The sequence below is a fragment of the Notolepis coatsorum genome, assembly GCF_963971535.1.
Source record: "Notolepis coatsorum genome assembly, chromosome: 5".
NCBI lineage: Eukaryota > Metazoa > Chordata > Actinopteri > Aulopiformes > Paralepididae > Notolepis > Notolepis coatsorum.
In genome coordinates, this window is record NC_140169.1 from 84,592,667 (window position 1) to 84,614,974 (window position 22,308).

Genomic DNA, 22,308 nt, shown 5'->3' on the forward strand with positions numbered 1-22,308 from the left:
GGTTGAAAAAAGGGGAATGTTTCCAATCATCAGTAAATGGGAATGTAGCGTTCTTTTGTAAATATTCACCTCCTCTCAAGAAATAACTGCAGAGAACTGTGTCCCTGTCCATCCGTGTCGAGTTAAAATATTGTAATTGTTAAAGATGAGTTAGATCCGCATAGAGGTGAAAAGATTGCTCATTTTCCATCAAAGTCACGGAAAGAATACATGCAGTGTGATGTGACAACAACCACACAGGACCGGTAACAAATAAGGTGACAGAACCACAGACAGACGATCATCAATGACTCTTTCAGGCGTTATGTCTTCTGGAATGTTTTCTCAGAATTCTTATCTTGTGATTTTACCACCATTGTAACATTAGAATGTTCACATCTCCACATTCTAATCTAATCATTCTAATACAAGACAATCATCGACGACTCTCTTAAACCTTCACATCCGCTCTAATCGAGGAAGGCGTAGGGTTGGGCACCGAAAACCGGTTCTAATAGGAACCGGTTCCTAATTTCCGGTTCTGGAAGTTCGGAAGTAACATATTTACATTTCGATTCTTAATTTCGATTATAAAAAAATAAAAATGTACTTTGTTAATTAATACCCTAGTTACAGTACAGCAACCAAATTAAACTGTATCAAGTCAACTGAAAATGTGAATAGTATGAAAACAAATTAAGATAAAAAAAAAAAAAAAAAAAATCTCCTGCGAAATAAGCTGTGACCCGTTTTGACCTGCACCTCAAAGAATCGGAATCGAGAATCGTTTAGAACAGGAATCGAAATGGAGAATCGGAACCGGAATCGTTCAAATCCAAACGATGCCCAACCCTTATCAATTATTGCCTTCCGGCCAACGTTTGGACGCCCCTGCAGCTAAAAACAATAGATACAAATTGTCATTTATACCTGCCTCCATTTGTGCCATCAATGGAGGAGGCAGGAGAGGGCGGCTTTGAGGTGGGTCGGTGGGTGGGAGGGATGGTGGTGGTTGTTTGTTTGACTGTTGTCATGATCTGATCCTGCGACCATGTACTGTACATGTCTGTCTGTGTTCTTCTTGTTATGTATGTTTGCTGTGTTTTATTTGGAGCTCCTATTTATCTGCTGTAACATGAATTGCCCAGTTTGGGACATACTAATAAACTTGACCTTGACGTGTACGTTTGGAATGTTTTCTCAAAATCCATAGAAAGATTTGCTAACTATTGTGACATCTTAATTAAAATGCCATTGATGACTGAAAAGAGAAGCAGGAGGTCCTACCCGTCAACACTGTGCCGATGAGCAGAAACACACAGAGGAAGATGTTTCCCGCCAGGGTGCCGTAGAGATCCATGATCTTTCCCATGCAGATGGTGAATATGATCCCAAACACCTGTGGAAGATACAGACAGGAGTAGGTTAGTACTGAAGCTAGGATTTATTTTTGTTTCTTTCTTTTCTTTTACATGAAACATAAAACATAACACAATATAATAATAATAATAATAATAATAATAATAATAATAATAATAATAATAATAATAATAATAATAATAATCAGGACTTCACAGGACAATAATAACAATAGAAATAACTAAAATAATAAATACAGAACCAAAAAATTCAAACTAATTATATTATCACAAGACACCACAAAACCCTGCTCCGCTGCTAGATAGTGGCCTTAACTTTTGAAGCTAGCATTTATAGTACAGAGTATATATATATATATATATATATATATATATATATATATATATATATATATATATATATATATATATATATATATATTGTACATACAAATACAATATGTTTGTTTTAACCTAAATGGAGTACCAGGTGGGTGGGGTTCAGTACCATTCCAGTTGTTGCAAGTAAGGTTATAAACACTAATGCAGGATAACAATTACCTGGGGAAACAACCCAAAGTTATTCATCATGTGATTCCATAACCAGTAACCATGTGATGTCTGTATATATATAAACGTCATAACCAGTAACCATGTGATGTCTGTATATATAAACGTCATGAGTTCATGTAAGCAACACACCTTGTTAAGAACGACGAATACATTGCGTCTAGGTACACTGTTAAATGTCTTTGAGCAGCAAGTTGTGCGGATTCATTTTTACCATTAGAGTTGTACAACCACACACACACCACCCTCACTTCACCTGGGCGGAGCAGTTCAGGAGGCCAGAGGAGGTGCCACACACACACACACACACACACACACCACCCTCACTTCACCTGGGCGGAGCAGTTCAGGAGGCCAGAGGAGGTGCCCTCCGACTCCGGGTACGTCAGCTCTACTGCAAACTCAAAACCCAGAGGCAGGTAACCAGTCATGAAGAACCTAGACACACACATACGCAGGTTAGCAAAATTACATTTTCAACTTTTATAAATTTGACAGTTTGTCTACTACTTTATGTATAGTCTTTTAACATTTTCCCAAAATGTTAAAACATTTTGCCAACAGGTTCACCTAGATGAGTAGAAGTTGAACCTAAAATATGTTTCTGACAACATTTTGAACGGTGAGATTGCTATGATAAATGGTTTTATCGAACGCGCTTTACAATTTTTGTTCTTCACATTCACCCATTCACACACCGATGACGGTAGCAACCATGCAAGGAGCCATGATTACCAGACCGATTACCAGGGTCCAGTAGTTCAAACTTTGAATCCCTATCTGATACGATCAGATTTTGAAATCCCATTTTTTTGTGATCCAGGATCAGACAACTCGGGACAGGTTTTGTCCCAGTATTTCAAAGCAATTCAGGATAGGATCACCCTGATCCAGATTCAGACTTTTCAAGATTGAATATCGGTGCTTTAATCCTACCGATCTCCATCTAGTGGATATGAAAAAGAATACAAGGAAGTCTGAGACCACAGTGCAGAGACATCTATAATGTCTAATTATATTTTTTAAATACATAAATGGAATTGTAATTAAAAAAAAGATACTCCCACTAGGGTAACAACAAAAGAACATTAATTCAAAGGCAGCTGGATCATCCAGGCGCTTTGAGGAGCTGAATGCTAAGTGAGATTCTAAATGCAGCTGTATTTGTTCTTTTTTGTTGAAGATATCTATTCTTTAATCTAAATTACATTTGTGATTGTCAATCTTTGTGGTTCAGTTAACATACTTTGCCATCTTATTTATATTGAAACATATTTTTTTTATAAATGGTATAGTACATTTTGCTCTGGTAATCCACCCCTCTGGTAGGATCAAGATAATCCAGTTTTTTGGGGATCAAACTGATCCCAATCCTGTATTGTCGGTTTGAACTACCCGTTTTGAAGATTTGATCCAGATGAAAGCTTGGATTTGATTTCCTGATCTGACCGGATATCAAAGTGATCCTAATCCTGTTTTTTGGTTTTGTACTACCCCAAATCCAAATCTGATCCGATCAGATAGGGATTCAAAGTTTTGAACTACTGGGCCCAGATGACTGCTCTACCTGAGCCACTGTCGCCCCATAACTATCATATTTGATCTGCAACATCTAGTTAGTTTGATCTGAATTTGTTCCGAAGGTACCGGCTCGTACACCAATGCTCGTTACAGGCAAAGAAACAGAGAGGCTGCTAGAATGCATAATCTGAGTGGGGTTTTCTTCAGCAAAGAAAACATGTTTAGAGGACCCCAAAGACCTATATGAACTAAAATATGCATGCATTTAGAGGTTATGGTTAAGGTTAGGCTAAGGGATTAGGGAATGCATGAAATGAATGAACGTCTATGGAATGCCCCCACAATGGATGAAACATGGCTCTGTGTGTGTGTGTACGTATGTGCGATGGGATGGATGGCTTTATTCAAATGCTTATCTGACTTGCATACTTACAATAATATTTGCATACACCCTCTCACACACAACATACAAGCATTCATTCATCTCCATACTCGCACCTAGACACGCGCATCTGTTTGCATTCTTAACCGTTTTTATTTTATTATTAACACTTTGGCTGCCGGAAAACGCCTAAACACGTCATTCCCGGCCATGCTCAAGTTGCCGAAGACGCTTTACAGCGTCTTTAATATCAATATTTCAAAAATCTGGGATCGGATTTATATTTCCCCTCCGCTGGCCTGAGATCCACCAGGAGGACCCACTGAGCTCTCTGGCGGTTCAGGAGCGCCATCTGGTGGCCGATCGGCGCAATCGCTTAACAGGAAGTGCCGTAGAGGTTGTGCTGGTCGGCCGTATTACTTCCGGGCACTCGCTAATAGGTCCCGGGACTCGATCTCGACACACTACATAGTGATCGATTGCCAATAACTCGATAAACAACATGATTTGGACGTATATACCATTATACAAGCTGGAGATGGACCGGGTAAATCGACATCCCATAATGGTAAAATGTCTACTCTACGATGATCGCCCAACGGCGCGCGGAGACTGGGGTGAGTTTTAGCGTGTAAAATTACCGTCTTCGATACTAACTGCTATTATCAACATTTGACCCACATTAGATGATTGGTATAACGCTGCCCACGGAATTATAAACGCCCCCTAGCCCATCCGGTCAACATCAGATGACGTGTAGTAACTTCTAGAAGTACGTCTAGTTGGAATTTTTTATATCGCGCTGATTGCCATAAAACTGTATTGCATCATCAATATAATGTATTTGGGGCTATAGATCACGTTCTGGAGAAAGCTGCAGAAAGAGATGAAAACATACTTATACATTAGACCATACTTTACTATGAATATGTGAATGAAAAAGTTTAACGTTGCTACACAATGAACAATACATATAGGACTTTGAATGGGCCCTAATAATGGCAATGTAGCAATAGAATTTAAAAAGTTATAGCCCTGCAAAGAAGGGGACTTTCTCTATAGACAAATAAGCCGGCAACCTACGGTTGATAATGAATTTAACCCATGGCAGCCAAAGTGTTAATATATAATCTTTATTTTTTTTGTATTCCTGTTGGAGCCTCTTGGACCAGATCGACATTGTAAATAAGAAACCTGTTCTTAATGTTTCATCTGGCTAAATAAAGGTAATAACTGGACCACAGGATACACATGCTCGTCAATTATTGTCGCAAATATTAAACAGAGATTGCACCAGGGGAAGTGTTTTGAGAAATGGAAATTATCAAAATGAAATGGAATAGAACATTATGACACGGATTACACAACGTGTCCATGTAGTACCAAACACACTTGCACTGACATGGGGTTACATAAACATGACCCAGATGAACTAACCCACCTACAGTCAACGGAACACATCCTACTTCATATTCAAGGTGGAGATATTGCTAAAGAAGATCTAGGGATCGACTGAAACCACTTTTTCACTGACGATACTGATAAGTCAGTCCTACACTTTAAAGGAACACGCCAACATTATGGGAAATGCAGACCACTTCCATTCATTTGTGCTAAGATAGGCTAGCTTGCAGCAAGATAGTTTTCTACGGAATGCACAGAGGATATTGGTATCCATCTGCTTGTCTGAATCTGGAGAAGACGATAAGCGTATTTCCCATTAGGGTTAGGGTATCGAACTCGGTACTTCTAAGGGTACCAACTGAATTACGTGGGTACTACCGAGTACCGATTCACGTTAGATCAATCGGTGCCACATTTCAGTACTGCGAGTGTTGATGGATTAAGACACGCCCAGTTAGAAAATAAACTGAATTCCAATGCGCAATTGTCATAGACAAAGACTAGCGTGGACCTTCAATTTTAGAATTAGTTTAGTTTTACAACTGAAATAAAAATGTTATTACAGAGTACAAAGTACTGAAAATGGGTATCAATTCCCAGGTACCAGTATAGGTTCAAATGTGAACGGTACCCAACCCTATTTCCCATAATGTTGGTGTGTTCCTTTGAGTATCGGTTGATATGGAGTATCAATGCGAGCGGTTACTTCCACTGAATGGTATAAACTTACCGTACTTTTCGCACTATAAGCCGCACCTGACTATAAGCCGCAGCAGCTAAATTGAATGATGTGTACATATATAAGCCGCACTGGACTATAAGCCGCAGGTGTTTTAATGTTTAATTACCATATGTAATTAGCATTGGGACACAATACTGTCGGACAAATAACAAGAATTAACTCATTTACAAGTTGTATTAAGTTTAGCAAATAAGGGAACAGATAAATAACATTTCAATGCTGTCAAAAAAGCAATATTTAGATTTTTACATTTTCGGGTTTGGTCACATCGAGTCACATATAAGCCGCACCGTTATATAAGCCGCAGGGTCAAAAAATGGGGGAAAAAGCCGCGGCTTATAGTCCGAAAAGTACGGTAGATCATTAGTTCGGGGTAGTTGGAACAAAGATTATAGATAAATGATCCATTGCTCTCCATCAGAGAGATCCAACACCAAATTTGGAGATCTATGTACCAAAAACACAAAAGATCCCGTCTTGGACAGAGATGATTGAGACATAATCCATCTCTCACCATGAGAGAGGGTTAACCCTTTCACAACCACACTACAGAAGGTACTACCACACTACAGACGGTTAACCGTCTGTAGTGTGGTAGTGAAAGGTTAACCGTCTGTAGTGTGGTAGTGAAAGGTTAACCGTCTGTAGTGTGGTAGTGAAAGGTTAACCGTCTGTAGTGTGGCAGTGAAAGGTTAACCTTCTGTAGTGTGGTAGTGAAAGGGTTAACCCTTTGTCACGTGGCAGAGCTCCACCGCGCCTCGATGCACCAAGAATCCTTCCCAGGGCTCCAGAGTGCGCCTATTTGGTCACATTTTGCAACCCGTTTTGGAGTCAGTGCGACCCGAAATTATAAGTCCCTGCTTTTTCCCCCCCTGCACTGTTTCTATGTGCAGTGAAAACTCTGCGAGAAATGGGTCCAATGTGTTTAACATGCTGGTCAATATAGATAGTCCCCCTGTTTTATGGCCTGTAGTCAATGTAGCCTTGTTCCTACTGCCATAGTTCCCCTGTTTTATGGCTTGTAGTCAATGTAGCCTTGTTCCTACTGCCATAGTTCCCCTGCTTTATGGCCTGGAGTCAATGTAGCCTTGTTCCTACTGCCATAGTTCCCCTGTTTTATGGCCTGTAGTCAATGTAGCCTTGTTCCTACTGCCATAGTTCCCCTGTTTTATGGCCTGTAGTCAATGTAGCCTTGTTCCTACTGCCATAGTTACCCTGCTTTATGGCCTGTGGTCAATGTAGCCTTGTTCCTACTGCCATAGTTCCCCTGCTTTATGGCCTGTAGTCAATGTAGCCTTGTTCCTACTGCCATAGTCCCCCTGTTTTATGGCCTGTAGTCAATGTAGCCTTGTTCCTACTGCCATAGTTCCCCTGTTTTATGGCCTGTAGTCAATGTAGCCTTGTTCCTACTGCCATAGTTCCCCTGTTTTATGGCCTGTAGTCAATGTAGCCTTGTTCCTACTGCCATAGTTCCCCTGTTTTATGGCCTGTAGTCAATGTAGCCTTGTTCCTACTGCCATAGTTCCCCTGTTTTATGGCCTGTAGTCAATGTAGCCTTGTTCCTACTGCCATAGTTCCCCTGCTTTATGGCCTGTAGTCAATGTAGCCTTGTTCCTACTGCCATAGTCCCGTTTTATGGCCTGTAGTCAATGTAGCCTTGTTCCTACTGCCATAGTTCCCCTGCTTTATGGCCTGTAGTCAATGTAGCCTTGTTCCTACTGCCATAGTTCCCCTGTTTTATGGCCTGTAGTCAATGTAGCCTTGTTCCTACTGCCATAGTTCCCCTGTTTTATGGCCTGGAGTCAATGTAGCCTTGTTCCTACTGCCATAGTCCCCTGTTTTATGGCCTGTAGTCAATGTAGCCTTGTTCCTACTGCCATAGTTCCCCTGTTTTATGGCCTGTAGTCAATGTAGCCTTGTTCCTACTGCCATAGTTCCCCTGTTTTATGGCCTGTAGTCAATGTAGCCTTGTTCCTACTGCCATAGTTCCCTGTTTTAGGGCCTGTAGTCAATGTAGCCTTGTTCCTACTGCCATAGTTCCCCTGCTTTATGGCCTGTAGTCAATGTAGCCTTGTTCCTACTGCCATAGTTCCCCTGCTTTATGGCCTGGAGTCAATGTAGCCTTGTTCCTACTGCCATAGTTCCCCTGTTTTATGGCCTGTAGTCAATGTAGCCTTGTTCCTACTGCCATAGTTACCCTGTTTTATGGCCTGTAGTCAATGTAGCCTTGTTCCTACTGCCATAGTTCCCCTGTTTTATGGCCTGTAGTCAATGTAGCCTTGTTCCTACTGCCATAGTCCCCTGCTTTATGGCCTGTAGTCAATGTAGCCTTGTTCCTACTGCCATAGTTCCCCTGCTTTATGGCCTGTAGTCAATGTAGCCTTGTTCCTACTGCCATAGTCCCCTGCTTTATGGCCTGTAGTCAATGTAGCCTTGTTCCTACTGCCATAGTTCCCCTGTTTTATGGCCTGTGGTCAATGTAGCCTTGTTCCTACTGCCATAGTTCCCCTGTTTTATGGCCTGTGGTCAATGTAGCCTTGTTCCTACTGCCATAGTTCCCCTGTTTTATGGCCTGTGGTCAATGTAGCCTTGTTCCTACTGCCATAGTCCCCTGTTTTATGGCCTGTAGTCAATGTAGCCTTGTTCCTACTGCCATAGTTCCCCTGCTTTATGGCCTGTAGTCAATGTAGCCTTGTTCCTACTGCCATAGTTCCCCTGTTTTATGGCCTGTAGTCAATGTAGCCTTGTTCCTACTGCCATAGTCCCCCTGTTTTATGGCCTGTAGTCAATGTAGCCTTGTTCCTACTGCCATAGTTCCCCTGTTTTATGGCCTGTAGTCAATGTAGCCTTGTTCCTACTGCCATAGTCCCCCTGTTTTATGGCCTGGTGTCAATGTAGCCTTGTTCCTACTGCCATAGCTCCCCTGTTTTAGGGCCTGTGGTCAATGTAGCCTTGTTCCTACTGCCATAGCTCCCCTGGTTTAGGGCCTGTGGTCAATGTAGCCTTGTTCCTACTGCCATAGTTCCCCTGTTTTAGGGCCTGTGGTCAATGTAGCCTTGTTCCTACTGCCATAGTCCCCCTGTTTTATGGCATGTAGTCAATGTAGCCTTGTTCCTACTGCCATAGTCCCCCTGCTTTATGGCATGTAGTCAATGTAGCCTTGTTCCTACTGCCATAGTTCCCCTGCTTTATGGCCTGTAGTCAATGTAGCCTTGTTCCTACTGCCATAGTCCCCCTGCTTTAGGGCCTGTAGTCAATGTAGCCTTGTTCCTACTGCCATAGTTCCCCTGTTTTATGGCCTGTAGTCAATGTAGCCTTGTTCCTACTGCCATAGTTCCCCTGCTTTATGGCCTGTAGTCAATGTAGCCTTGTTCCTACTGCCATAGTTCCCCTGTTTTATGGCATGTAGTCAATGTAGCCTTGTTCCTACTGCCATAGTTCCCCTGCTTTAGGGCCTGTAGTCAATGTAGCCTTGTTCCTACTGCCATAGTTCCCCTGTTTTATGGCCTGTGGTCAATGTAGCCTTGTTCCTACTGCCATAGTTCCCCTGTTTTATGGCCTGTGGTCAATGTAGCCTTGTTCCTACTGCCATAGTTCCCCTGCTTTATGGCCTGTAGTCAATGTAGCCTTGTTCCTACTGCCATAGTTCCCCTGTTTTATGGCCTGTGGTCAATGTAGCCTTGTTTCTACTGCCATAGTCCCCCTGCTTTATGGCCTGTAGTCAATGTAGCCTTGTTCCTACTGCCATAGTTCCCCTGTTTTATGGCCTGTGGTCAATGTAGCCTTGTTCCTACTGCCATAGTTCCCCTGTTGTATGGCCTGTAGTCAATGTAGCCTTGTTCCTACTGCCATAGTTCCCCTGTTTTATGGCCTGTGGTCAATGTAGCCTTGTTCCTACTGCCATAGTCCCCTGTTTTATGGCCTGTAGTCAATGTAGCCTTGTTCCTACTGCCATAGTTCCCCTGCTTTATGGCCTGTAGTCAATGTAGCCTTGTTCCTACTGCCATAGTTCCCCTGTTTTATGGCCTGTAGTCAATGTAGCCTTGTTCCTACTGCCATAGTCCCCCTGTTTTATGGCCTGTAGTCAATGTAGCCTTGTTCCTACTGCCATAGTTCCCCTGTTTTATGGCCTGTAGTCAATGTAGCCTTGTTCCTACTGCCATAGTCCCCCTGTTTTATGGCCTGGTGTCAATGTAGCCTTGTTCCTACTGCCATAGCTCCCCTGTTTTAGGGCCTGTGGTCAATGTAGCCTTGTTCCTACTGCCATAGCTCCCCTGGTTTAGGGCCTGTGGTCAATGTAGCCTTGTTCCTACTGCCATAGTTACCCTGTTTTATGGCCTGTAGTCAATGTAGCCTTGTTCCTACTGCCATAGTTACCCTGTTTTATGGCCTGTAGTCAATGTAGCCTTGTTCCTACTGCCATAGTTCCCCTGTTTTATGGCCTGTAGTCAATGTAGCCTTGTTCCTACTGCCATAGTCCCCTGCTTTATGGCCTGTAGTCAATGTAGCCTTGTTCCTACTGCCATAGTTCCCCTGCTTTATGGCCTGTAGTCAATGTAGCCTTGTTCCTACTGCCATAGTCCCCTGCTTTATGGCCTGTAGTCAATGTAGCCTTGTTCCTACTGCCATAGTTCCCCTGTTTTATGGCCTGTGGTCAATGTAGCCTTGTTCCTACTGCCATAGTTCCCCTGTTTTATGGCCTGTGGTCAATGTAGCCTTGTTCCTACTGCCATAGTTCCCCTGTTTTATGGCCTGTGGTCAATGTAGCCTTGTTCCTACTGCCATAGTCCCCTGTTTTATGGCCTGTAGTCAATGTAGCCTTGTTCCTACTGCCATAGTTCCCCTGCTTTATGGCCTGTAGTCAATGTAGCCTTGTTCCTACTGCCATAGTTCCCCTGTTTTATGGCCTGTAGTCAATGTAGCCTTGTTCCTACTGCCATAGTCCCCCTGTTTTATGGCCTGTAGTCAATGTAGCCTTGTTCCTACTGCCATAGTTCCCCTGTTTTATGGCCTGTAGTCAATGTAGCCTTGTTCCTACTGCCATAGTCCCCCTGTTTTATGGCCTGGTGTCAATGTAGCCTTGTTCCTACTGCCATAGCTCCCCTGTTTTAGGGCCTGTGGTCAATGTAGCCTTGTTCCTACTGCCATAGCTCCCCTGGTTTAGGGCCTGTGGTCAATGTAGCCTTGTTCCTACTGCCATAGTTCCCCTGTTTTAGGGCCTGTGGTCAATGTAGCCTTGTTCCTACTGCCATAGTCCCCCTGTTTTATGGCATGTAGTCAATGTAGCCTTGTTCCTACTGCCATAGTCCCCCTGCTTTATGGCATGTAGTCAATGTAGCCTTGTTCCTACTGCCATAGTTCCCCTGCTTTATGGCCTGTAGTCAATGTAGCCTTGTTCCTACTGCCATAGTCCCCCTGCTTTAGGGCCTGTAGTCAATGTAGCCTTGTTCCTACTGCCATAGTTCCCCTGTTTTATGGCCTGTAGTCAATGTAGCCTTGTTCCTACTGCCATAGTTCCCCTGCTTTATGGCCTGTAGTCAATGTAGCCTTGTTCCTACTGCCATAGTTCCCCTGTTTTATGGCATGTAGTCAATGTAGCCTTGTTCCTACTGCCATAGTTCCCCTGCTTTAGGGCCTGTAGTCAATGTAGCCTTGTTCCTACTGCCATAGTTCCCCTGTTTTATGGCCTGTGGTCAATGTAGCCTTGTTCCTACTGCCATAGTTCCCCTGTTTTATGGCCTGTGGTCAATGTAGCCTTGTTCCTACTGCCATAGTTCCCCTGCTTTATGGCCTGTAGTCAATGTAGCCTTGTTCCTACTGCCATAGTTCCCCTGTTTTATGGCCTGTGGTCAATGTAGCCTTGTTCCTACTGCCATAGTCCCCCTGCTTTATGGCCTGTAGTCAATGTAGCCTTGTTCCTACTGCCATAGTTCCCCTGTTTTATGGCCTGTGGTCAATGTAGCCTTGTTCCTACTGCCATAGTTCCCCTGTTGTATGGCCTGTAGTCAATGTAGCCTTGTTCCTACTGCCATAGTTCCCCTGTTGTATGGCCTGTAGTCAATGTAGCCTTGTTCCTACTGCCATAGTTCCCCTGTTTTATGGCCTGTGGTCAATGTAGCCTTGTTCCTACTGCCATAGTTCCCCTGTTGTATGGCCTGTGGTCAATGTAGCCTTGTTCCTACTGCCATAGTTCCCCTGTTTTATGGCCTGTGGTCAATGTAGCCTTGTTCCTACTGCCATAGTTCCCCTGTTTTATGGCCTGTAGTCAATGTAGCCTTGTTCCTACTGCCATAGTTCCCCTGTTGTATGGCCTGTAGTCAATGTAGGCTTGTTCCTACTGCCATAGTTCCCCTGTTTTATGGCCTGTGGTCAATGTAGCCTTGTTCCTACTGCCATAGTTCCCCTGCTTTATGGCCTGTGGTCAATGTAGCCTTGTTCCTACTGCCATAGTTCCCCTGTTTTATGGCCTGTAGTCAATGTAGCCTTGTTCCTACTGCCATAGTTCCCCTGTTTTATGGCCTGTGGTCAATGTAGCCTTGTTCCTACTGCCATAGTCCCCTGTTTTATGGCCTGTAGTCAATGTAGCCTTGTTCCTACTGCCATAGTTCCCCTGTTTTATGGCCTGTAGTCAATGTAGCCTTGTTCCTACTGCCATAGTTCCCCTGTTTTATGGCCTGTGGTCAATGTAGCCTTGTTCCTACTGCCATAGTTCCCCTGTTTTATGGCCTGTAGTCAATGTAGCCTTGTTCCTACTGCCATAGTCCCCCTGTTTTATGGCCTGTAGTCAATGTAGCCTTGTTCCTACTGCCATAGTTCCCCTGCTTTATGGCCTGTAGTCAATGTAGCCTTGTTCCTACTGCCATAGTTCCCCTGCTTTATGGCCTGTAGTCAATGTAGCCTTGTTCCTACTGCCATAGTTCCCCTGCTTTATGGCCTGTAGTCAATGTAGCCTTGTTCCTACTGCCATAGTCCCCTGCTTTATGGCCTGTAGTCAATGTAGCCTTGTTCCTACTGCCATAGTTCCCCTGCTTTATGGCCTGTAGTCAATGTAGCCTTGTTCCTACTGCCATAGTCCCCTGCTTTATGGCCTGTAGTCAATGTAGCCTTGTTCCTACTGCCATAGTTCCCCTGTTTTATGGCCTGTAGTCAATGTAGCCTTGTTCCTACTGCCATAGTTCCCCTGTTTTATGGCCTGTAGTCAATGTAGCCTTGTTCCTACTGCCATAGTTCCCCTGTTTTATGGCCTGTGGTCAATGTAGCCTTGTTCCTACTGCCATAGTTCCCCTGTTTTATGGCATGTAGTCAATGTAGCCTTGTTCCTACTGCCATAGTTCCCCTGTTTTATGGCATGTAGTCAATGTAGCCTTGTTCCTACTGCCATAGTTCCCCTGTTTTATGGCCTGTAGTCAATGTAGCCTTGTTCCTACTGCCATAGTTCCCCTGTTTTATGGCCTGTAGTCAATGTAGCCTTGTTCCTACTGCCATAGTCCCCCTGTTTTATGGCCTGTAGTCAATGTAGCCTTGTTCCTACTGCCATAGTTCCCCTGCTTTATGGCCTGTAGTCAATGTAGCCTTGTTCCTACTGCCATAGTTCCCCTGCTTTATGGCCTGTAGTCAATGTAGCCTTGTTCCTACTGCCATAGTTCCCCTGTTTTATGGCCTGTAGTCAATGTAGCCTTGTTCCTACTGCCATAGTTCCCCTGCTTTATGGCCTGGAGTCAATGTAGCCTTGTTCCTACTGCCATAGTTCCCCTGCTTTATGGCCTGGAGTCAATGTAGCCTTGTTCCTACTGCCATATTTCCCCTGCTTTAGGGCCTGTAGTCAATGTAGCCTTGTTCCTACTGCCATAGTTCCCCTGTTTTATGGCCTGTAGTCAATGTAGCCTTGTTCCTACTGCCATAGTTCCCCTGTTTTATGGCCTGTAGTCAATGTAGCCTTGTTCCTACTGCCATAGTTCCCCTGTTTTATGGCCTGTGGTCAATGTAGCCTTGTTCCTACTGCCATAGTTCCCCTGCTTTATGGCCTGTAGTCAATGTAGCCTTGTTCCTACTGCCATAGTCCCCTGTTTTATGGCCTGTAGTCAATGTAGCCTTGTTCCTACTGCCATAGTCCCCTGTTTTATGGCCTGTAGTCAATGTAGCCTTGTTCCTACTGCCATAGTTCCCCTGTTTTATGGCCTGTGGTCAATGTAGCCTTGTTCCTACTGCCATAGTTCCCCTGCTTTATGGCCTGTAGTCAATGTAGCCTTGTTCCTACTGCCATAGTCCCCTGCTTTATGGCCTGTAGTCAATGTAGCCTTGTTCCTACTGCCATAGTTCCCCTGTTTTATGGCCTGTGGTCAATGTAGCCTTGTTCCTACTGCCATAGTTCCCCTGCTTTATGGCCTGTGGTCAATGTAGCCTTGTTCCTACTGCCATAGTTCCCCTGTTTTATGGCCTGTAGTCAATGTAGCCTTGTTCCTACTGCCATAGTTCCCCTGTTTTATGGCCTGGAGTCAATGTAGCCTTGTTCCTACTGCCATAGTTCCCCTGTTTTATGGCCTGGAGTCAATGTAGCCTTGTTCCTACTGCCATAGTTCCCCTGTTTTATGGCATGTAGTCAATGTAGCCTTGTTCCTACTGCCATAGTCCCCCTGCTTTATGGCATGTAGTCAATGTAGCCTTGTTCCTACTGCCATAGTTCCCCTGCTTTATGGCCTGTAGTCAATGTAGCCTTGTTCCTACTGCCATAGTCCCCTGCTTTATGGCCTGTAGTCAATGTAGCCTTGTTCCTACTGCCATAGTTCCCCTGCTTTATGGCCTGTAGTCAATGTAGCCTTGTTCCTACTGCCATAGTCCCCCTGTTTTATGGCCTGTAGTCAATGTAGCCTTGTTCCTACTGCCATAGTTCCCCTGTTGTATGGCCTGTGGTCAATGTAGCCTTGTTTTTACTGCCATAGTTCCCCTGTTTTATGGCCTGTAGTCAATGTAGCCTTGTTCCTACTGCCATAGTTCCCCTGTTTTATGGCCTGTAGTCAATGTAGCCTTGTTCCTACTGCCATAGTTCCCCTGCTTTATGGCATGTAGTCAATGTAGCCTTGTTCCTACTGCCATAGTTCCCCTGTTTTATGGCCTGTAGTCAATGTAGCCTTGTTCCTACTGCCATAGTTCCCCTGTTTTATGGCCTGTAGTCAATGTAGCCTTGTTCCTACTGCCATAGTTCCCCTGTTTTATGGCCTGTAGTCAATGTAGCCTTGTTCCTACTGCCATAGTTCCCCTGCTTTATGGCCTGTAGTCAATGTAGCCTTGTTCCTACTGCCATAGTTCCCCTGTTTTATGGCCTGTAGTCAATGTAGCCTTGTTCCTACTGCCATAGTTCCCCTGTTTTATGGCCTGTAGTCAATGTAGCCTTGTTCCTACTGCCATAGTTCCCCTGTTTATGGCCTGTAGTCAATGTAGCCTTGTTCCTACTGCCATAGTTCCCCTGTTTTATGGCCTGTAGTCAATGTAGCCTTGTTCCTACTGCCATAGTCCCCCTGTTTTATGGCCTGTGGTCAATGTAGCCTTGTTCCTACTGCCATAGTTCCCCTGTTTTATGGCATGTAGTCAATGTAGCCTTGTTCCTACTGCCATAGTTCCCCTGCTTTATGGCCTGTAGTCAATGTAGCCTTGTTCCTACTGCCATAGTTCCCCTGCTTTATGGCCTGTAGTCAATGTAGCCTTGTTCCTACTGCCATAGTCCCCCTGTTTTATGGCCTGGAGTCAATGTAGCCTTGTTCCTACTGCCATAGTTCCCCTGTTTTATGGCCTGTAGTCAATGTAGCCTTGTTCCTACTGTCATAGTTCCCCTGCTTTATGGCCTGTAGTCAATGTAGCCTTGTTCCTACTGCCATAGTTCCCCTGTTTTATGGCCTGTAGTCAATGTAGCCTTGTTCCTACTGCCATAGTTCCCCTGCTTTATGGCCTGTAGTCAATGTAGCCTTGTTCCTACTGCCATAGTCCCCCTGTTTTATGGCCTGTAGTCAATGTAGCCTTGTTCCTACTGCCATAGTTCCCCTGTTTTATGGCCTGTAGTCAATGTAGCCTTGTTCCTACTGCCATAGTTCCCCTGTTTTATGGCCTGTAGTCAATGTAGCCTTGTTCCTACTGCCATAGTTCCCCTGTTTTATGGCCTGTAGTCAATGTAGCCTTGTTCCTACTGCCATAGTTCCCCTGTTTTATGGCCTGTAGTCAATGTAGCCTTGTTCCTACTGCCATAGTCCCCTGTTTTATGGCATGTAGTCAATGTAGCCTTGTTCCTACTGCCATAGTTCCCCTGTTTTATGGCATGTAGTCAATGTAGCCTTGTTCCTACTGCCATAGTTCCCCTGTTTTATGGCCTGTAGTCAATGTAGCCTTGTTCCTACTGCCATAGTTCCCCTGTTTTATGGCCTGTAGTCAATGTAGCCTTGTTCCTACTGCCATAGTTACCCTGCTTTATGGCCTGTAGTCAATGTAGCCTTGTTCCTACTGCCATAGTTCCCCTGTTTTATGGCCTGTAGTCAATGTAGCCTTGTTCCTACTGCCATAGTTCCCCTGCTTTATGGCCTGTAGTCAATGTAGCCTTGTTCCTACTGCCATAGTTCCCCTGTTTTAGGGCCTGTAGTCAATGTAGCCTTGTTCCTACTGCCATAGTTCCCCTGTTTTATGGCCTGGAGTCAATGTAGCCTTGTTCCTACTGCCATAGTTCCTCTGTTTTATGGCCTGTAGTCAATGTAGCCTTGTTCCTACTGCCATAGTTCCCCTGTTTTATGGCCTGGAGTCAATGTAGCCTTGTTCCTACTGCCATAGTTCCCCTGTTTTATGGCCTGGAGTCAATGTAGCCTTGTTCCTACTGCCATAGTTCCCCTGCTTTATGGCCTGTAGTCAATGTAGCCTTGTTCCTACTGCCATAGTTCCCCTGCTTTATGGCCTGGAGTCAATGTAGCCTTGTTCCTACTGCCATAGTTCCCCTGCTTTATGGCCTGTAGTCAATGTAGCCTTGTTCCTACTGCCATAGTTCCCCTGTTTTATGGCATGTAGTCAATGTAGCCTTGTTCCTACTGCCATAGTTCCCCTGTTTTATGGCATGTAGTCAATGTAGCCTTGTTCCTACTGCCATAGTTCCCCTGTTTTATGGCCTGTAGTCAATGTAGCCTTGTTCCTACTGCCATAGTTCCCCTGTTTTATGGTCTGGAGTCAATGTAGCCTTGTTCCTACTGCCATAGTTCCCCTGTTTTATGGCCTGTAGTCAATGTAGCCTTGTTCCTACTGCCATAGTTCCCCTGTTTTATGGCCTGTAGTCAATGTAGCCTTGTTCCTACTGCCATAGTTCCCCTGTTTTATGGCCTGGAGTCAATGTAGCCTTGTTCCTACTGCCATAGTTCCCCTGTTTTATGGCATGTAGTCAATGTAGCCTTGTTCCTACTGCCATAGTTCCCCTGTTTTATGGCCTGTAGTCAATGTAGCCTTGTTCCTACTGCCATAGTTCCCCTGTTTTATGGCATGTAGTCAATGTAGCCTTGTTCCTACTGCCATAGTTCCCCTGTTTTATGGCCTGTAGTCAATGTAGCCTTGTTCCTACTGCCATAGTTCCCCTGTGTTATGGCCTGTAGTCAATGTAGCCTTGTTCCTACTGCCATAGTTCCCCTGTTTTATGGCCTGTGGTCAATGTAGCCTTGTTCCTACTGCCATAGTTCCCCTGTTTTATGGCCTGTAGTCAATGTAGCCTTGTTCCTACTGCCATAGTTCCCCTGCTTTATGGCCTGTAGTCAATGTAGCCTTGTTCCTACTGCCATAGTTCCCCTGTTTTATGGCCTGGAGTCAATGTAGCCTTGTTCCTACTGCCATAGTTCCCCTGTTTTATGGCATGTAGTCAATGTAGCCTTGTTCCTACTGCCATAGTTCCCCTGTTTTATGGCCTGTAGTCAATGTAGCCTTGTTCCTACTGCCATAGTTCCCCTGTTTTATGGCCTGGAGTCAATGTAGCCTTGTTCCTACTGCCATAGTTCCCCTGTTTTATGGCCTGTAGTCAATGTAGCCTTGTTCCTACTGCCATAGTTCCCCTGTTTTATGGCCTGTAGTCAATGTTGCCTTGTTCCTACTGCCATAGTTCCCCTGTTTTATGGCCTGTAGTCAATGTAGCCTTGTTCCTACTGCCATAGTCCCCTGTTTTATGGCATGTAGTCAATGTAGCCTTGTTCCTACTGCCATAGTTCCCCTGTTTTATGGCATGTAGTCAATGTAGCCTTGTTCCTACTGCCATAGTTCCCCTGTTTTATGGCCTGTAGTCAATGTAGCCTTGTTCCTACTGCCATAGTTCCCCTGTTTTATGGCCTGTAGTCAATGTAGCCTTGTTCCTACTGCCATAGTTCCCCTGTTTTATGGCCTGGAGTCAATGTAGCCTTGTTCCTACTGCCATAGTTCCCCTGTTTTATGGCATGTAGTCAATGTAGCCTTGTTCCTACTGCCATAGTTCCCGTTTTATGGCCTGTAGTCAATGTAGCCTTGTTCCTACTGCCATAGTTCCCCTGTTTTATGGCATGTAGTCAATGTAGCCTTGTTCCTACTGCCATAGTTCCCCTGTTTTATGGCCTGTAGTCAATGTAGCCTTGTTCCTACTGCCATAGTTCCCCTGTTTTATGGCCTGTAGTCAATGTAGCCTTGTTCCTACTGCCATAGTTCCCCTGTTTTATGGCCTGTGGTCAATGTAGCCTTGTTCCTACTGCCATAGTTCCCCTGTTTTATGGCCTGTAGTCAATGTAGCCTTGTTCCTACTGCCATAGTTCCCCTGCTTTATGGCCTGTAGTCAATGTAGCCTTGTTCCTACTGCCATAGTTCCCCTGTTTTATGGCCTGGAGTCAATGTAGCCTTGTTCCTACTGCCATAGTTCCCCTGTTTTATGGCATGTAGTCAATGTAGCCTTGTTCCTACTGCCATAGTTCCCCTGTTTTATGGCCTGTAGTCAATGTAGCCTTGTTCCTACTGCCATAGTTCCCCTGTTTTATGGCCTGGAGTCAATGTAGCCTTGTTCCTACTGCCATAGTTCCCCTGTTTTATGGCCTGTAGTCAATGTAGCCTTGTTCCTACTGCCATAGTTCCCCTGTTTTATGGCCTGTAGTCAATGTAGCCTTGTTCCTACTGCCATAGTTCCCCTGTTTTATGGCCTGTAGTCAATGTAGCCTTGTTCCTACTGCCATAGTCCCCTGTTTTATGGCATGTAGTCAATGTAGCCTTGTTCCTACTGCCATAGTTCCCCTGTTTTATGGCATGTAGTCAATGTAGCCTTGTTCCTACTGCCATAGTTCCCCTGTTTTATGGCCTGTAGTCAATGTAGCCTTGTTCCTACTGCCATAGTTCTCCTGTTTTATGGCCTGTAGTCAATGTAGCCTTGTTCCTACTGCCATAGTTACCCTGCTTTATGGCCTGTAGTCAATGTAGCCTTGTTCCTACTGCCATAGTTCCCCTGTTTTATGGCCTGTAGTCAATGTAGCCTTGTTCCTACTGCCATAGTTCCCCTGCTTTATGGCCTGTGGTCAATGTAGCCTTGTTCCTACTGCCATAGTTCCCCTGTTTTAGGGCCTGTAGTCAATGTAGCCTTGTTCCTACTGCCATAGTTCCCCTGTTTTATGGCCTGGAGTCAATGTAGCCTTGTTCCTACTGCCATAGTTCCTCTGTTTTATGGCCTGTAGTCAATGTAGCCTTGTTCCTACTGCCATAGTTCCCCTGTTTTATGGCCTGGAGTCAATGTAGCCTTGTTCCTACTGCCATAGTTCCCCTGTTTTATGGCCTGGAGTCAATGTAGCCTTGTTCCTACTGCCATAGTTCCCCTGCTTTATGGCCTGTAGTCAATGTAGCCTTGTTCCTACTGCCATAGTTCCCCTGCTTTATGGCCTGTAGTCAATGTAGCCTTGTTCCTACTGCCATAGTTCCCCTGCTTTATGGCCTGTAGTCAATGTAGCCTTGTTCCTACTGCCATAGTTCCCCTGTTTTATGGCATGTAGTCAATGTAGCCTTGTTCCTACTGCCATAGTTCCCCTGTTTTATGGCATGTAGTCAATGTAGCCTTGTTCTTACTGCCATAGTTCCCCTGTTTTATGGCCTGTAGTCAATGTAGCCTTGTTCCTACTGCCATAGTCCCCCTGTTTTATGGCCTGGAGTCAATGTAGCCTTGTTCCTACTGCCATAGTTCCCCTGTTTTATGGTCTGGAGTCAATGTAGCCTTGTTCCTACTGCCATAGTTCCCCTGTTTTATGGCCTGTAGTCAATGTAGCCTTGTTCCTACTGCCATAGTTCCCCTGTTTTATGGCCTGTAGTCAATGTAGCCTTGTTCCTACTGCCATAGTTCCCCTGTTTTATGGCCTGGAGTCAATGTAGCCTTGTTCCTACTGCCATAGTTCCCCTGTTTTATGGCATGTAGTCAATGTAGCCTTGTTCCTACTGCCATAGTTCCCCTGTTTTATGGCCTGTAGTCAATGTAGCCTTGTTCCTACTGCCATAGTTCCCCTGTTTTATGGCATGTAGTCAATGTAGCCTTGTTCCTACTGCCATAGTTCCCGTTTTATGGCCTGTAGTCAATGTAGCCTTGTTCCTACTGCCATAGTTCCCCTGTTTTATGGCCTGTAGTCAATGTAGCCTTGTTCCTACTGCCATAGTTCCCCTGTTTTATGGCCTGTGGTCAATGTAGCCTTGTTCCTACTGCCATAGTTCCCCTGTTTTATGGCCTGTAGTCAATGTAGCCTTGTTCCTACTGCCATAGTTCCCCTGCTTTATGGCCTGTAGTCAATGTAGCCTTGTTCCTACTGCCATAGTTCCCCTGTTTTATGGCCTGGAGTCAATGTAGCCTTGTTCCTACTGCCATAGTTCCCCTGTTTTATGGCATGTAGTCAATGTAGCCTTGTTCCTACTGCCATAGTTCCCCTGTTTTATGGCCTGTAGTCAATGTAGCCTTGTTCCTACTGCCATAGTTCCCCTGTTTTATGGCCTGTAGTCAATGTAGCCTTGTTCCTACTGCCATAGTTCCCCTGTTTTATGGCCTGGAGTCAATGTAGCCTTGTTCCTACTGCCATAGTTCCCCTGCTTTATGGCCTGGAGTCAATGTAGCCTTGTTCCTACTGCCATAGTTCCCCTGTTTTATGGCCTGGAGTCAATGTAGCCTTGTTCCTACTGCCATAGTCGCCCTGTTTTATGGCCTGGAGTCAATGTAGCCGTGTTCCTACTGCCATAGTCCCCCTGTTTTAGGGCCTGTAGTCAATGTAGCCTTGTTCCTACTGCCATAGTTCCCCTGCTTTATGGCCTGTAGTCAATGTAGCCTTGTTCCTACTGCCATAGTTACCCTGCTTTATGGCCTGTGGTCAATGTAGCCTTGTTCCTACTGCCATAGTTCCCCTGTTTTATGGCATGTAGTCAATGTAGCCTTGTTCCTACTGCCATAGTTCCCCTGTTTTATGGCATGTAGTCAATGTAGCCTTGTTCCTACTGCCATAGTTCCCCTGTTTTATGGCCTGTAGTCAATGTAGCCTTGTTCCTACTGCCATAGTTCCCCTGTTTTATGGTCTGGAGTCAATGTAGCCTTGTTCCTACTGCCATAGTTCCCCTGTTTTATGGCCTGTAGTCAATGTAGCCTTGTTCCTACTGCCATAGTTCCCCTGTTTTATGGCCTGTAGTCAATGTAGCCTTGTTCCTACTGCCATAGTTCCCCTGTTTTATGGCCTGGAGTCAATGTAGCCTTGTTCCTACTGCCATAGTTCCCCTGTTTTATGGCATGTAGTCAATGTAGCCTTGTTCCTACTGCCATAGTTCCCCTGTTTTATGGCCTGTAGTCAATGTAGCCTTGTTCCTACTGCCATAGTTCCCCTGTTTTATGGCATGTAGTCAATGTAGCCTTGTTCCTACTGCCATAGTTCCCCTGTTTTATGGCCTGTAGTCAATGTAGCCTTGTTCCTACTGCCATAGTTCCCCTGTTTTATGGCCTGTAGTCAATGTAGCCTTGTTCCTACTGCCATAGTTCCCCTGTTTTATGGCCTGTGGTCAATGTAGCCTTGTTCCTACTGCCATAGTTCCCCTGTTTTATGGCCTGTAGTCAATGTAGCCTTGTTCCTACTGCCATAGTTCCCCTGCTTTATGGCCTGTAGTCAATGTAGCCTTGTTCCTACTGCCATAGTTCCCCTGTTTTATGGCCTGGAGTCAATGTAGCCTTGTTCCTACTGCCATAGTTCCCCTGTTTTATGGCATGTAGTCAATGTAGCCTTGTTCCTACTGCCATAGTTCCCCTGTTTTATGGCCTGTAGTCAATGTAGCCTTGTTCCTACTGCCATAGTTCCCCTGTTTTATGGCCTGGAGTCAATGTAGCCTTG

General features: G+C 44.8%; 1 protein-coding gene across 1 annotated transcript in view; it reads right to left on the bottom strand.

The window, feature by feature from the left end:
- The window catches only part of flvcr2b (FLVCR choline and putative heme transporter 2b), a 160,765-nt gene that overhangs the window by 41,382 nt on the left and 97,075 nt on the right, over positions 1–22,308 (bottom strand). Inside the window, exons 7-8 of the mRNA XM_084313820.1 lie at positions 2,240–2,345; positions 1,267–1,378 (exon numbers count right to left, since the gene is read on the bottom strand). Coding sequence (XP_084169946.1) covers positions 1,267–1,378; positions 2,240–2,345 — 218 coding nt within the window. The remainder of the gene's footprint in view (positions 1–1,266; positions 1,379–2,239; positions 2,346–22,308) is intronic.